The sequence below is a fragment of the Benincasa hispida genome, unplaced genomic scaffold, assembly GCF_009727055.1.
Source record: "Benincasa hispida cultivar B227 unplaced genomic scaffold, ASM972705v1 Contig613, whole genome shotgun sequence".
NCBI lineage: Eukaryota > Viridiplantae > Streptophyta > Magnoliopsida > Cucurbitales > Cucurbitaceae > Benincasa > Benincasa hispida.
The window spans coordinates 4,138-20,665 of NW_024064971.1; the positions used below are offsets into that span (position 1 = coordinate 4,138).

The 16,528-nt window shown below is 32.6% G+C and overlaps 2 protein-coding genes across 4 annotated transcripts; one reads left to right on the forward strand and one right to left on the reverse strand.

Annotated features, from left to right (window-relative positions):
* The first annotated feature begins 826 nt into the window (after window positions 1–826).
* LOC120069815 (superoxide dismutase [Cu-Zn]) lies at window positions 827–3,869 on the forward strand. Of its 2 annotated transcripts, none has more exons than XM_039021631.1 (8): window positions 827–973; window positions 1,747–1,830; window positions 1,910–2,011; window positions 2,139–2,234; window positions 2,489–2,520; window positions 2,606–2,681; window positions 3,357–3,410; window positions 3,529–3,869. In XM_039021631.1, exons 2-8 carry the CDS (start codon window positions 1,755–1,757, stop codon window positions 3,549–3,551), a joined length of 459 nt encoding a protein of 152 aa, XP_038877559.1. In that variant the 5' UTR covers window positions 827–973; window positions 1,747–1,754; the 3' UTR covers window positions 3,552–3,869. The 2 variants fall into 2 exon arrangements, with proteins under 2 accessions (XP_038877559.1, XP_038877560.1); XM_039021632.1 differs by having other exon boundaries at window positions 850–973; window positions 1,739–1,830.
* A 2,579-nt stretch (window positions 3,870–6,448) lies between these two features.
* LOC120069816 (sodium/hydrogen exchanger 2-like) lies at window positions 6,449–14,232 on the reverse strand. Of its 2 annotated transcripts, XM_039021633.1 has the most exons (16): window positions 13,753–14,232; window positions 13,617–13,661; window positions 13,122–13,450; window positions 12,900–13,018; window positions 11,534–11,631; window positions 11,090–11,149; window positions 10,943–10,989; window positions 10,648–10,842; window positions 10,497–10,543; window positions 9,248–9,314; window positions 8,782–8,882; window positions 8,599–8,700; window positions 8,209–8,347; window positions 8,067–8,129; window positions 7,666–7,749; window positions 6,449–7,215 (listed from the first exon to the last, which is right to left on the reverse strand). In XM_039021633.1, the coding sequence occupies exons 3-16, from the start codon at window positions 13,293–13,295 to the stop codon at window positions 6,907–6,909; spliced, it is 1,605 nt and encodes a 534-aa protein (XP_038877561.1). In that variant the 5' UTR covers window positions 13,296–13,450; window positions 13,617–13,661; window positions 13,753–14,232; the 3' UTR covers window positions 6,449–6,906. The 2 variants fall into 2 exon arrangements, with proteins under 2 accessions (XP_038877561.1, XP_038877562.1); XM_039021634.1 differs by lacking the exon at window positions 13,617–13,661.
* Window positions 14,233–16,528: the final 2,296 nt, after the last annotated feature.

The window sequence follows — 16,528 nt, forward strand, 5'->3', positions numbered from 1 at the left end:
AAATTCTTAATATCAAGATCTAAATAAATACTTTTTAAAATTTTAAATCTAGTTGGTAACAATTTTATTTTTGGTTTTGGAATATTAAGTCTATTTCATCTTATTTCTTACAACAATTTGCATTTTTTTTTAAATACAGTGGTCGAATTCTTAGCCAAATTTAAAAAGCAAAAACAAGTTTATAAATTCTACTTATTTTTGTTTTCAAAATTTGGCTTGGTTTTTAAACCATTGGTAAATGGTAGATAACAAAAGAAGAAATTTAGAGGTAAAAGTAGTTTCTAAAGGTTTAATTTAAACAAAAAACGAAAAAATTAAGGTCTACTTGGTAACCATTTAGTTTTTAGTTTTTGTATTATGAAAATTAAACCTATAGACACTATTTTCACCTCCAACTTTCTTTATTTGTTATCTACTTTATATTAATAGTTTAAAAAAATCAAGCCAAAATTTGAAAATTTGAAAAATTAACTCTTAAAAACTTGTTTTTCTTTTTGGAATTTTCAGTTATCGTATTTCAAAAAAGATGTAAAGGCATAATTTTAAAATAAGAATAAAGAATAAAATAATTATTAAATAAATCTAAATAGCTATCATAGGGTGCATTAGGGATTAAAATGAATGTTTTTCGAAATTTAAAGATTAAAATAGAATAAAATTCAAAATTTAAAGACTAAAAATAAGATTTAAACCGAAAAATTGGAAATGAGTGGGCACATGATTCACATGCACACAGCCACCAGGAAGATGCCATGGGGGCGAGAAGAGAAGTACTCCTCTGAATCTGAAATTACAAAACTACCCCTAGAGACTGGAAATGAAGCTAACTACTACACCAACCAAATTCATTGACTGAACTACCACAAGTCCTCTATATAAACTGCAAGAGCCCTAGAATTTTTGGATTTGTAGATTCTTCGATCCATTCAATCTCACCTGCCTTCTCTTTCAGCCGTCCAAGGGGTGTTCTGAGGTCAGTTCTCTCTCTTTCCCATCATTTCTTGTCTATCAGATCCATCAATTTTCTTCAATCTGATCTGGGTTTTGCTGTATTAGTTCTTGTAATGATATCTTCCTCGAAATTCTTCCGAATTTTACCCATATGCAGTTTTTTTTTTTTTTATTGGTTATCTGCTTCCCGATGATGTGTAGTTTCATCTCAAATGTTGAAATGATGTGATTTAGGCGCTTGTATTAGTGGGATTTTGTACTGTTTAATGCGCATCAAGACGGTGTGTTAGCTGTTTTTTGTCTATTATTCAATATTGTTGACTGTTGTGGAACTCTAGACTGATACTTCATCTGATTTGAGATGGTTTAAAACTTGTGGGTATTCATCATAATCGTCCTAATTTCATACCCACCTTGTAAAATTTTGAGCTTGGTCTTGTTTTTCTTTTTTTTTCGGGTTTTTTTTTTTTTTTTTTTTTTTTTTTTTTTTTTTTTTGTTTTGCATTGGAGTGCTTTTCTGTAATTAGGGCGAGACACCTTTCTTTTGTTAGCCTCTTGTGTTCCCTTGTATGTTTTTTCATATCTTTTAATGAAAGTGGGGTTTCTTGCCAAAAATATACCCTCACAAAATTATTTGGGTCATTTCTGTACATGAGTTGAAGTTATGAATTGTCAAAATGATATTTTGCAAGAAGGAGATCGTAATCTGGTGATGTCATATTCTTAATTCACTCATTTCTTTCGTTGATCTCATATTTTTGTTAGTTTTAATCTAATTATGTTAAAGTGTGGTAGATCACAAGATGGTGAAGGCTGTGGCTGTTCTTGGAAGTAGCGAGGGTGTTAGTGGAACTATCTTTTTTTCCCAAGAAGGAGATGGTAATCTGGTGAATGGTTTCATCTGCACGGCTTATGTTCATATCTTCTCTGTCTCGTACTTAGTCCAAAGAATTTTCAGGTTCAACCACTGTGACGGGCAATGTTTCTGGTCTCAAGCCCGGGCTTCATGGATTCCATGTTCACGCTTTAGGTGACACAACCAACGGCTGCATGTCCACTGGTATTGTTTGACATTTAAGATCTTTTATGTGACCTCTCTATTTTGAAGAAATTTAGATGTTTGTTGAACGATTGAATATAGATGCCTTCATTTATCTCAACATTAAAATTTCTCAATATATTTACAGGGCCACATTTCAACCCTGCTGGAAAACAGCATGGTGCTCCTGAGGACGAGAACCGCCATGCTGGTGATTTAGGGAACATTATCGTTGGTGAAGATGGTATGTTTCACATTCTTTCATAATGCATAGAATAAGTTTAATTCTTGCTGTGTTATGTTCCATTCCTTTTTTCCTTACAACTTTTACATTATAATGGCTTAGGCTATATTTGTAAGACTTAAGAGTATGCTCTTGTGTCATGTTTTAGAGTTTCCTTTATATGTACCTAATTTGATGTTGGATCTCATACCTTATTCAAACCTTGTTCAATTGATTTAGTTGTTGAATGCTAATACTTTGAATATTTCGTGCAGGCAAAGCTAGCTTCACCATTACCGACAAACAGGTTTGCCCCTATTTAATTAATTTTGTTAGGGCAGCCAATAGTGAGGGTTTTCCTCCTTTTTCTAAGCTTTAGATCTTATATGCAGATTCCTCTCTGTGGACACGACTCCATTATTGGAAGGGCTGTTGTGGTTCATGGTGACCCTGATGATCTTGGCAAGGGTAATTTCTCTAACCGTTTGTTGTTTGATAGTTCTTTGAACGTTTCTTAATGGTATATCTCGGCTATATCTGCCATATTTGAACCCAAAAGAAGATTATTATCATTTAGCAAGGCTTTACGATAGGGAAGTGTTTGTTTTTGGAATATTTTGTAGTGAGAATCGCCATTGTTTTGTTTATTTTACATCTGTGGAGTTCATGAACATGCTTGTAGAGGGGTAATATGAACTGCTGTTGGGTTTGGAAATTTGAGTGATTATCAATATTTAAAAGGGGAAATAACATGGTAGGGTTCAAATTTAAGACTTCATGCTCAACAACCATGTTCAACTATCATTGAAGTCTATAGAGCTTAAGCTAATATATTAAGTAGTGGGAAGTTTAAGTTTGGGTACTTTTTTCACTCACATTTTCATGTTTGGAAGTCATACTAGGTGCTTTAGAAAAAAGTTAAGAACATCTATAAGTACTTGTGAAAAAAAAATTTGTAGAGTGATTGATTCATTCAGAAGCATTCAAATATGCTTTTAAGATGGTAAAGTATTTGTTATTGTTATTAAACACATTTTACTAAAGTATTTATTATTTATTTATTTGCTAAAAGTACCCTAAAGCATTCTGAAATTGTACCTTTTTATGCATATTCTTATCAGTTTGGTCATTTTTGATACACAGGTGGACATGAACTCAGCTTAACTACAGGAAATGCTGGTGCCAGAGTAGCCTGTGGTACGAAAATCCAAACCCAGAAAAATTTTGCTTCATCTTCCATCCGGCCTTGCCCTTTTAAAATTATCTTCCCTTCCCATATTTCTTAACCTCATTTGTTTCGTCATTTTGTTTTCAGGCATTATTGGTCTGCAAGGTTGAAATTTGTTGCCGTTGTATCAAAGCAGTGCTCTCTAGTGCTTCCAGGAAGAGTCCTAAACTCTTGTGCATGAATAAAAACACAGCACTGGATCGTTTTGTTTACGATGATTAGATCTTTTACTTATCTGTTCGTGTCTACTGTTTTCTTATTATATTTCTGGACTTTTTAGTTTTTTCTATTTCTGAATCGTAACCATAAAAAATAAAAACTAGGAAGCTTTCACAGGTAACAAGGAAAAATCTTTCAGCTGCTTCAAGCAACCAAAGAGGAAACCTACTAGTTGACCCAATAATGTAAAAGCAGCGTATTCATTTCCAGTCCCTTGTAGTATATGATTCAACTGAGCACTTCCCACCAAAACCACAAATTCTTCATCCTGTCTGATTGCTAGGAGAGACCTTGATTTAACTAGGACTATTTAAAATACTCCAGAATAATCTACCCTGCCTATTGATCTACTTCATGAATTTACAAACCAGGCTGATTACCATTCTTCTCGAAATTTGACCGTCTGTCTAAGATGCTTGGACCGAGATGGTCAATGTATTTATCATGAAGAAGCGGATTCCATATTTGTTTCTTTTTTTAGATGGAATCCACCATTTCACTTTTCTTCCTTCGAATAGAATAATAGGGATGATTTGTTTGATTTTATTTGATAGGAATTTGAAGGAATATATTAATGGAGAAAAGTGATACAAAAAAGAGATGAGATCTCTACAAAAAGGCCAAATGGTTGAAAAAAGAGGCTGACTAGTACAAAAGGGTTAAGAAAGGAGAATAACGTAGATAAGGAGGAATTTTAATGGCCTTATCGTCTAGGTCAACGTAGATGGGAGGAATATTTTTGTGTGCCCATCGGAATTTAGGGTTTACTCTTTATCATATGAATGGACTTGACCTTGAAAGCTTGGTTTGTGAAAATGGTGTAGATAGAAACTCTTTTGGGTTACTCGAAAGTATTTTCTTCGTCTACTGCCCCACTGTTTCCTCATTTCATTCTCTCAAGGTACCTACAAGAAGGGGGAAAAAAGACTAAGCTACCAAAAAAAAAAAAAGAGTGAAAATGAAAAGAAAGCATTAAAAGTTGATTATCTTTTAAGTGCAAATTTATAACGTTAGTTGCTCGGGTCTAACAACAATCTCAACCATCCACGTAGGGAGACTCGATGTCACCATTGTTAAAAAGTTTAAATCGATGTCCAATTGTTTTGACCACTTTGTTAGACTTTCAAGCTCCTGATCTAAATTGCACTATAGGGAAAATCATTAGCGACAACAAAAGGGATCTTTGCGGGTAGATGGTCATGCCTTCCAAAAGATCAACCTGTATTGAGACATCACTATAGAGGTTTTGTAGGTTGTTTGATATGCACATAAAGCATCATCCAAATGGAGACTCCAATTCTTTTGTTCGGGTTTCACAGTTTTCTTCGGAATGAACGTTCTATCTCAGCTCGTTCGTATTATTTTCTTTTTGTAACATCTAAATAATGGGTTTTTCCTGACAATCTAAATAATGGTCTGATGTCGTTTTCCCATTTAAAACATATTCAACTTTTAGAAACATTTACTATTTAAACTTAAAGATGAGGAATGTTTTCAAATATAAAAAAATGAATTAATTTATTTACAAATGTAGTAGAATGTTTTCAAATAGATTGACATTTTGTCATATTTAAAAATATTTCTAGATTGTTATTTAAAAACGATTACCTTAAAAATAATATATAAACTTGAGATCTATATAGGTTACATTAGAAAAAAAAGTCAGTTATTATCTTTGTACCCCTCAAAATAAATCATACATGAAATTCAGTTGTTTGTTGGTTCCATATGCAACCTCTAACAATATAGAGGCATTCATAGATTCCTCGTCTTCTCGTGCTAGTAGACATTGATTTTGTGGGTGATTCGACTTAAAGAATGCTTTCATGGTTAATTGAACTGTTCTTTTTTATCATTTTGGTTCTCAAGTTATCTTGCTTTTTTGTGATTGTTACTAAAAATAAAAGCCATTCACAACTTGTCTCAAAACAACCATCCACAACTAAGACTATATATATATATATAGACTTACTTTTTTTAAAAACAAAATCACAGGCTTTATGCAAGTCAGGTAGATTTATGTTTCTTCGGTATATCTCGGTCAAGATCGATATCGATACTAAAATAAAAACTTAACTTATTTTAATAGCACATTTGGATCGCTAGCTCTTTGAATTTTCTTGGTGAAATCTTGGTCAAAATGACAATTGAGATTGAATAAGAATGGAAAGAAGTGAGAGTTTTTGTCAATTGTTCTCATATTGTATGATAAATTTTTTTCATATGGTTTATTCTCTTTTATTTTTTCAGTCTCCAATTTGGTTTCTAGTCCTTTACACTGGCTTTTCTTATTTTAATTTTTTTAAAAAAACAAAAAAGTCACATTTAACTTTTGTAAAAAGAAATCCTAAAATCTGAAGAAAAGAGAAAAAAAAAAACCTTCCAAGACAAGTAAAAAAAATCAACACAATAAAATCTTAAAAGTTCCTATACTACAAATCTTATAAATCTTATATTGATCAATGTGACGCTCTTGAAAGATTTTTTATTTGATCTCAATATTGATTCCTGTTGAGATAGCACCGTGATATACCATATTATAACAACTGGCTAAAAAAAGCGCTATCAAATATAAATAATAGACATATTACCATATTTAAAAATGATAAAATATTTATTTGCTAATTTATTTATTTTTTTGAAATTTTTATTTATGCAAAATTTTCAATTTTGGCAACCTTTGGCTATCTCTAAAAATTACTCGAGTATAGAGATTCCGAGGGGTATTAGAAAATCCACATGGATTTTTAAGTTTCTGAATAATAATATCAAACAAACAAACATTTCATAATAGGGAAAAGAAATAGATGATGGAGATTCAAATCATATACAATCAATACATAATTAAACCCTAAAAAGAAAAAAAGTCAGAAGAGGGCTACGAAGGGCAACTCCATAACCAACTTCACACATTTTTCTTTTCTAAAAAAGAATGAGAATTACAAAAATTTAACCCACTTCCATACTGTCCTGCACTATGTTTTCATTACCAGAAAAAAACTCAACCAAAAACAAAAAACAAACCATAATGATTTGTACCAAAAATAAGAGGGCAGCAAACAGAAGGCAAGAGAGAATCAACACATTCTCGACTGCTCCGCTCCTCGCCACTCCCAGCAAACATGCGAAACTCACACCCTGCCTACTCTTATCTGCTCCTCGAAAACTTGACACAGCGAAGTAATTTTTATCCATCTTGATTTACATATCTTACATTGTTTGGAGCATCCCGAGGGGGGTTTGTTCTCAGTGTCCACCCCTTTCGGTTGGCGATCCTGGAACAAAGGGAACAAAACCCCGGCCCCCGAACATTGGACGCATGAAGGCATCATCGAATTTTCGCCAGTAGCGATGAACAGTGTGCGTAGGAGTTGCAAGGAGTGCACGTATACTGCTTGGACGATTAATGGCAAGATCCAGCTCAGACTCCTGTGCGCTTCCAAGTAGTGGAACCGACAATGATTTTGGAGTGGCAGGGTCCGATATCATGCTGGTGGTGTGCTTTGGGTGAGGTATCAAACAGTTAATAAGAGGCTTGGTCAATAATCCAAACACCTGTTGACAATCATCGCCATATACAAGAAAAAATCAACACACCATATAACATGGAAAACGCCACTGATCTTTTAGGCTCAAGGATCATATAAAACACAGAAATCAAGAAAAATACCATTGAAAAATGTTAAAACCACCACCGATGGACCTAAAAGCTTAAATAATGGGTGAAAGTAAATTAATATCATTTAACACTCCTCTCACTTGTGAGGCTTGAAATAGGTACAAGATCCAACAAGTGGAAAACAATATTAAATGGGGTTACATTGTAAGCATTTGAACACAAGACTTGAACCATGTAAAAATCACCGATTGACCTAAAAGTTTGTTAATGGATGAAGGTAAATTTAATATTATATCATCTAACACAAAACAATATCATCTAACACAAAACAAGTTAATTACTAGGACTTAACCGGGGATTAAAAGGGAAGAGGAATTGTGCCATACCATCGTGCTGAAGAGGACAACGGTTATGGTACTAGTGATCATCATTGCATTCCCTCGTAGTTGAGTGTGCCCAGCTCTGGTGAACTGCATTTTCATAAGAGACATTGAATGATCATCAGTAATGGATTTAATAATAGTATGTTGGGGATGGCTTTTGATAAAAGTACTTGTAAGTTAACAATGATTTACGTGCTGGATCGAAAAGTACTGTTATGTTAAAAAAAAATCGAAATCAGATGGGAAGTTTCAAGAACTTTTTTTACTCTTTCGACTTTTCGAAACTCAAACATCGTGGTTACAAGAATGTAAATATCCATATCATGGAATTGCATCTTCATAACAGTAAATTGGATTATTGGAACACAATACAATATGCGAGTTTATTGTTGCCCACAAACTACCTGATGATAAGCTAGAGCAATAGAGACAGCTCCTCTCATGAGACCAGCCCACCAGATGATAACCTACAAAAGCAAGAAGTTGGTGGTTTAAAAGCAGGAACTGAATCGCACAAGTAAAACCAAGTTCTAAAGAATGCCGTACTTGTTCCCTGAAGGTAATTTTCTCGCCTGACGATTTTTTAGCTAAGTTTGATAAAAATGATAATGGAAAAACAAAAGCAGCTCTTCCAACCATAACTAGGCCCAGTAATATTGCGCTCACAGCGACTGATGTCCCCGGACTGCAATATCCGATAAGAAGACGGTAAAAGACGGCACAGTCTGAAATGGTTAATAAAAAGACAAGCACAGGATATTGCGTACGTGATAAATTCAGTTAACTAACTTATCATCCACTAACCTGATCATAGCTCAATTGGTTAAGGCTATGCCATCAACCAAGAGGTTATAGCTCAAATATCCTAACCTACGTGTGGTTGAACTAAGAAAATGAATTATAAAAAAAAAAAAAAAAAAAAAAAACTTGCTATACCTATCACTAACAAAGCTCCACTTCTCAATGTCCAATGCATCCATGCCGACATAAACGAAGATAAACGTCTCAGAAATGAAGGATAAGGTAGCAAAAGCATGCCTGTTAGGAGATTAAAAAAAAAATGCATTAGCTAACAAGTTGCACTTGGAGAGAATTACAAAAAGTTGAAGAATTACATACTTGGTGGTAACTCTTGAGCTCTCAGTCACGTTATGCCAGGTATAATGTGACATAACAATTCCACAAAAGAACACTGTGAGAATGCCACTCAAATCTAATAACTGCACAGGATATCCACCAAGTAAAAGCAAAGATGGTCATTGGCAATGTATACAATGGAAGGAATTTCAGGAGGACCTTATGAAAGTTTAGAAATACGATCTTTTGATTGAGAAAGGTCTCTGGAATGGAATGACTTTGACTATCGATTCATTAGTAAAAAACCTTCGCCAACTTTTGAATTGGCGAAACAAGAACTTTATGTGAGAGTCGAAGCTCCCAAAGGAGAATTGGACATTTTTTTGATAGGGGATCAGAGTGGTTTTCCTTGGAGATGGAAATTTCGCCCGCCGGGTTTTATCAATTTGCAAATTCTTCCTCAGTTAGTAAGCAAGTAGAGTTTGATCTAGTAATACAAAATACTTACTTCAGCCAGCATATATGAAAGATATGCCATGAGTATCATAAGAGCAACCTCTCGATCTGTCGAGTGCCTGAATTTTATCAGTAAATTAAATAATAAAAGTTACTTCATTCCATCAGAATCCTTGTGAAACGAGATGCAATTAAACACGTGTGCCAAAAAGAAACAGAAAGATGTATCTACAGATGGGGGGAAATCAGCAAACTAAATTTTTGCCCAGGTTTCTTTCTTTTTCTTATTTGGGTATAATAAGTTGAATAATAGCAAGAGTTAACAGAAACAATGTCAATATAATGTTTAATCAGCATAAGATTTATCTGTGTGCATGCCACTACTAGATGAAGGGTTTCAATTAATCAAAACCTGTTATAAAAACCAGCTCATTAGAACACGTCCATACTCATTAGTCTACTCAATAAATTTGTATAATCTCTCTTTACCTTGCCCATGATATTGAAGATAACTATAAATTTTATTACCTGCTATACCAATTTACAACTACACATTTTAATCTTTGGGCAACAATTTTAGTTCAGCATGCTATCCCCGTCTGTCAGCTTAGTAAGTTTTAACAATGAAACTTTCTAGTTAACAATAAAGTTAACTGTGCGACTATCACCTTTGTAACTATCAACTTTGAAGAAGTTTTTTTTTTCCCTCTCTCATAATCTTGGATATTTAGACATGTTTATGAGGAATTCAACTAATTGCAGTAGACAATCACCTAAACGTGTGGCATATTATACAATTAAACATGTCCTAAATAGCTGGAAAAAATTGCAAATATATTTCCCCAGATTACATTCACATCAGTATACCTGAAAGGAAAGGACATCTACAAATGTGACCAACTATGAATAATCTTTAGTTTCGTGAATGGATATCTTTTGTCAGCATAGATTAACTACTATTAGGGTTCCATCCAATCCCATCTCCACCCCCTGGGTGTATCCTTTCAGAGCTCAAAATGAGAGTTATCATACAAAATTAACCATTAATAACAGATTTAAACCCATGGAAACATCATTAATCGTCAATATTCTTGTAACTAATGATAACAAAATGGATCCTTCATTACTAGGAATTATGAAAGCACGATGAATAATGATTGCACTGTGTCACGAGGTTAAACAGCCTTGTGACACACTGCCACCAGCTACTCGTTGGTCACCTAATAATGCATTAAGAATACACCAAGAGAAGGATCTAAATGAAGAATAATTTTAAAAACTTTAGTTGCAAAGATATATACCTGCCAAAATATAACTTTTTGATCACATAAGCACTCAGCAGGCCAACCTGTAATGGAACATGTGTGATTCAATATTAATATTACAACAAACAGTTTACTTGCACCCACACATGATGGTAAAGAGAGATTGATGAATAGGGAGAGGACTCACAAATACTCCGAGTAAAGTGCTCGTTGAAAATAAATAAAAGAAGCTCCCAATAAAATGTAAAGCAACTCTTGCATCAACGTTACTGATATCTAAGCTCTGAATTGCATTGAAAAGTACCACAGACGTGGCATCATTCACTACACCCTCCCCAAATACTAGACTGTAAAGTAGAGGGGTTTCATCCTGGTTTAATATCTGCACCAGCAAATGTATTAAAGTTCCTTTAGCTGCCCAGGTAGACTACAATATAAATTAATAAAGTATATTTAAAGTATATCATTGCTACATCTCGCACCTGCAATGTGCAAACAGAATCTGTTGCGGCAAATATAGCTCCAATTGCTGCAGTAGAATATTAAGACATTAGTCTTAAAAGAGAAAAGATCAATTAAGACATTAGTCTTAAGATAGAAAAGGAGATGGGTAAAACATAAGGATGTACCTAAAATATCAGCAATATCCAGTGATCCAACATCCATTTTCTTAAAGAACTGAAAAGCTCCTGAATCAGGCACCACAATTGACATGCAACGAAAGATCAAATAATGATAACTCAAAAACTACAAGATAACTAAGAAGAAGAAGAAGAAGAAGAAGAAGAAGAAGAAGAAGAAGAAGAAGAAGAAGAAGGGGTCAAGATATACATAAGTGATTGACACACACACAAGGGGAAGGGTAAAGTCGAGGTATCGCTCAGTTATACATAAGATTCAAAACATTGCAGAAAGTAATTATAACTAAAACACTAACAGATTGGATGTTAAAACAGAGGGATCAAGATATACCCATAGACCATAAGGTAACAGAGGGGCAATGAATGAATAATATGAGAAGAATGTTTCAGCATTCATAAGATCAGAAACAGAAATATAGTCTGAAGCTATACCTAACGAGATGATGAAACAAGAGACTAATGTTCCAATTGCGCCAAACAGCATAATTGTTATAAAGTTAACAAAGAACTGCTTCTTTTTCACTTGAAACCTGATGCAGAAGGAGGAGATCAGCCAACAGAAATCACGAGGATAGAGTAGTATGAAATGATAAAAGTAGCCTTTATTCAGAACGTCATTGCTAGATAATAATTTTTACAAAAGGAGACTACTAGGGGGAAAAAACAATTAAATCACAATAAAGACATGGAATTTTGCCCTCAATACACCTATGGGATGTTCGAGCCCTCAACTTCAAGTGGATGGAGTTGGCTATTATACTTCACTCCATGTTTGGAGCTCGAATTATAATAGTTGGTGTTTCCAACTATTATAACCTACAATTAACTACAATATCACTCTTTCAAACCCCTCTTTGTTAAATAAAAGTAGCTGGATTACAAAGTTTATTGTGATTTCCCACAAATCCAAAGCACTTAAGATTGTTGTTTACAGGAAAAAATAGACTTTATCAAAGATGATAATGAAGAAACTCCAAACTTTTCTTTGCAAGTAAACACCACTCATTAATAAATTATACATACATAGAGTAGTCAATATTATAGTTGCTGACTGCAGCAAGGCAGTTCGTCATGACTTCTTCCACAATCCATATAATTCTTATACCACAATAAACAGTAAAGACTCCCCTTCCAGAAATGATATAACCAACTGTTTACAAAATATAAACATTTATATGCATACACAATGGGTCTACAACATTTAGTTGTCCAATAAAAAAGAGAACCAATTAAACCAAAAAGATACAAGAATAGTACAGAGAATAGCTACAAGGGAATAATAAAGCAGTAGAGTACAAAGACACCATATGGAAGTATCTCTATCTGGTTAAATCACAATCAATTAAAATACAAGATAATAACTCCATCAGGTCCTACAAAAGCTTTCAGAAGGAATCATTTTCAATTCAATAAAATGCAGAATTGAAGATCGAGGAACAAAAGCCAAAGGTGGTTCGAATCATTAGCGTTACTACAATTTGTTAGCGTAAAAAGATCATGAACAACAATAAATTGGCTAAAATGTAAATCAACCTCAATGAAATATGTTTGCCTAAACTTCTAGAACAACATATTGGATCAGAATTTAAGGTTACCATGCACAGCACAAATGAAAACAAGTTTAGTTTACAATCTGAATCTTTTCTAAATAAACCAGCACATAGCAACAAGTTCAAAACACATATACTTGTGGTCAACAATAATGCATAAAGAAAAACAAGTCACCCATTACTAATGAAAGGACCACTAGTACAAATTTGCTCCACACATTATGAATCCTATGATGCAGAAACTTTACCCAGCGTTGAATATAATCGGTGGCAGAAGATAAATGAAGAACGTGTCTTCGCTAAAGAGCAATAGATGCGAACTTTTCCCACCACTGACTAGTAAAATGATGACACCAGTAAACAGGCCCTGAAACAAAAAGAGTAAAACAGCAATTAACATCATCGAGATCCATGATAACAAAGTTAATATTTTATGATCAAAAGACAAATGATGAGAATAACAAACTCACAATCAAGAGTGCAGTGATGGACTCATTCATCCACCGGGTCTCTTCAAGAAGATGACCAATCACAATACAAGCACAGAGAAGTGCCACAAACAAGTTAATGGAAACGACAGAGGCATGATCAGAAGTGGACAACGCTTGCCATTTGGACACAACAAAACTCAAAATGGGTGTCATTTTATCAGCCTCTTGGATGAAAGAATCGGTTTGTCCCACAAAAAGAATCCCAAAACGAAAATATTCCCACTTCCTTTATAGCACAGAATTTACAGAATCTAGGTCTCCGAACTGTCCATCTCAACAACTATTCATTCTCATTAACAACGAAATCCCTGCATTATAATACCATTTAAAAACACACTGTTTAGATTGGATCAAAAGAACATTTAATCCTACCGAGACATTCATTGATCCATTGAATATTAAGCATAGATAAATAACACGACCCCAAATATAAATTAACCAACACAGAAACCAAATTTCCTTGCAACTGCATACCATTCAACGATTCAAGCCAAATTTCCTTTATTACTCCCCTTTGCTCTGTTATCTCGGCAACGAGAAAGCGAATAAGAACACACCAAAACTCTCATGCATGACATGAGTAAACAGAAAAACACAATCAAATACCCACCTACGCAGTTGAAATCGACATAGACGAACACAACATTCAGAAAACAAAGCTCTGGAATCTTCGTCGATTCAACGGACCGCGAAATCAAATGGGTAAATTCAGAGACAGAGACCAAAAAAAAAAAACCAATCCCCACTTGGAATTACGAGGAATCAGGAAGCTTACAGCCCCTGTATTCAATCAAGACGAAGCGTCTCGAAGAGAATCAAGAGCCCGAGAGCTTCAAAAGGATTCAGAACGATTAGAAACTAACGAATTAGAAAAGAAGGAAGTGAAATTGTGGCCCAAAATCTACTGGTGTTCAAATCGAATCAATAGAGAGTGATAAAAGGCATTTGGGTATGAAAATTCTGGAAAGATTAGAGAAAATGAGAAGAATAAATTAAAGAAAAAACAAAAACAAACACAAAAACAGAATTTAGAGAGAGAAACTAGAGAGAGGCGTATGATGCAGAAGAACAGAGTGGGAGAGAGAGAGAAGGGACATAAACGGAACATATGAGTTTTTTTATAGTACGTCTCACATGTACCACACACAATACACATCCCCAATCTTGACCGTTGATCAAAACCACCAGAGACTTCCGAAGAAATTATTCGGAGAGATTGGTTTTACTCTCGAAGTTATGATACATATTTGATGTTAGTTGAGCTATATTTATTTTGACTATTTTTTATCGTTTCGAAAGAATCGTATAAATTTTTTCGTATTTATAAAAATCGTTATTAAATGGTTAGTTATATTGTGATCGTCACATCATATAATGTGACTTTTTAACTTCTAATAAATTCTTGAATTTATAATATCTTTAAACTTTTAAAGTCATACCAAATGGTATTGTAAGTAAGAAATTTAATAATCTATTAAATTAATAGTGGAACAACCTATAATACACTTTTTAAAATTTGATGGCTTATTAAATATTGAATTTTCTTTTTCTTTCGATTTAAAATAATTCTCTGCCTGAATTATAAGTTTAGTCCATAAACTTTGAAGTTGTGATTATTTGATCCTTTACCTTTTAAAATTACAAACATAGTCCTACATTTTCAATTTTTTCTTTTACATTTTCGAGTCCTATTAGGTATAAATTTAAATTTATGTTCAATAGCTTAATTAATTTTTTTTTAAAAATTGAATTTTTCAAATTCTATTACACATAAAATTAAAAGTTAAAAGAATCTATAAGACACAAGATTAAAAGTCAAGAGACTCAATATACACTATTAAAAATTTAGATATCAAATGAATATGAACCCCAAAGTTCATAACTAAATTTGTAATTTAACCAAAAAAAAAAATAGAACAAATTGACAAACTTTCAATTATAAAAAATGAGCTCTCAAACTTATACAAACATTAAAATCAGATCCTCAAACTTACAATCGTTGTAGAACCCCAAATGATAAAAATTAAACCCTCAAACTTATATGATTGTTATAATTTCCACATTGTGTAAGTTTGAAAGTCTAAATTTAACATTTGTATAAGTTTAAAAGTCAATTTCTACCATAAATTCAAGGATCTAATTGTAACTAATATCATATTTTAGCGTTTTTTTTTTTTTTTTTTTTTTGCAATTTATAAAAAAAATATATAGATGATAAATATTTAGTAAGGCCACGTAGATTGAATCAAGACATGTGATCACAACACATGTAAAGGCCCCACAAAAGTCGTACTTTCTTTAACTTCCACGCGTTTGTTATTGTAGGTCCGGCTTTACCGTAGCAAAACCCTTCCCAAGTACCATAAACCATAAACTTCCATCATTTTTTTATATTTCTCCCTTAAATAATAAATAATAAATAAATAAATTGTTTCCTTATTTTTGTTTATTTTAATAAGGTTATCAAATCGCCACTCTGTCTTATAGTTTAAAAAATCTTATTACTTTGAATCTTCAATGTAAGTTTCCTTTTTCTCATTTTAACAAATTTTGTATTTCTTTTAAGAGTATACATTTTCATGAAATATAAAAAATATCTTGGTATAAATATCTATGAAATACAAAATAATCATTAATTTTTTTAGTAATAAAGAAATAAAAACAACTTAGTTATTAGTCAATTCTTTAATTTACAAAAATATTACACCACATTTATATTTTATAGATATAATTGAGATTTAAAAGGCAACAGAAATGTAAAACCTCAATTTTACATAAATATAGATAAAAATATCAAAAAAAATATCGATGTCCGAGGATATTTTTGAAAAATTTTGTTAAGATATAATTTTTAAAAATATATTTAAATTAGTAAATAAATATTCTAGGCTTTTTAATGTTCTAAAAAACATTCTAAACTTTTTTAACAAGTTAAAATATTTGTTATTTTTATAATATTTATATTAGTTACATTTTACTAATTATTTTTGGGACATTTTTAAATATAAAAAAAAATTTAAAATATTTACACTTTATAGCAAAAAGTTTAAAAGTACAAAGCAATTTTGTAACTTTTCGCTATAAAGTGTAAATATTTTTCAGATATTTTTATTTATAAGAATTTTCCTTTTTTTTTTTGTGTGTGTTTCATGATTTTTTTATAATATAATGAAAATGACAATTCATGCTTCATGTCATTGTCGTGCCTATGAAAATATGAAAAATACCGATACGTTTGATAAAAATTTAATACCATAAATTTGTACTTACAAATCACGATCATTATTATATGAAAAATACTTGGATATATATGAGTTGCACCTATCTTAAGCTTCCAATCCATTCCAAGTGTCCAATCACGAGTTATTAAGTTATAAATCTATCTT

Excerpts from the sequence above, each read along its gene's own strand:
- LOC120069815 (XM_039021631.1), top strand. The coding sequence starts at position 1,755 with ATGGTGAAGGCTGTGGCTGTTCTTGGAAGTAGCGAGGGTGTTAGTGGA. Across the intron at positions 2,521-2,605 it reads TCACCATTACCGACAAACAG|ATTCCTCTCTGTGGACACGA; the intron begins GTTTGCCCCTAT and ends TCTTATATGCAG. Across the intron at positions 2,682-3,356 it reads CCCTGATGATCTTGGCAAGG|GTGGACATGAACTCAGCTTA; the intron begins GTAATTTCTCTA and ends TTTGATACACAG.
- LOC120069816 (XM_039021634.1), bottom strand. The coding sequence starts at position 13,295 with ATGACACCCATTTTGAGTTTTGTTGTGTCCAAATGGCAAGCGTTGTCC. Across the intron at positions 8,883-9,247 it reads TTTCATATATGCTGGCTGAA|TTATTAGATTTGAGTGGCAT; the intron begins GTAAGTATTTTG and ends TATCCTGTGCAG. Across the intron at positions 7,216-7,665 it reads TTGTCCTCTTCAGCACGATG|GTGTTTGGATTATTGACCAA; the intron begins GTATGGCACAAT and ends GATTGTCAACAG.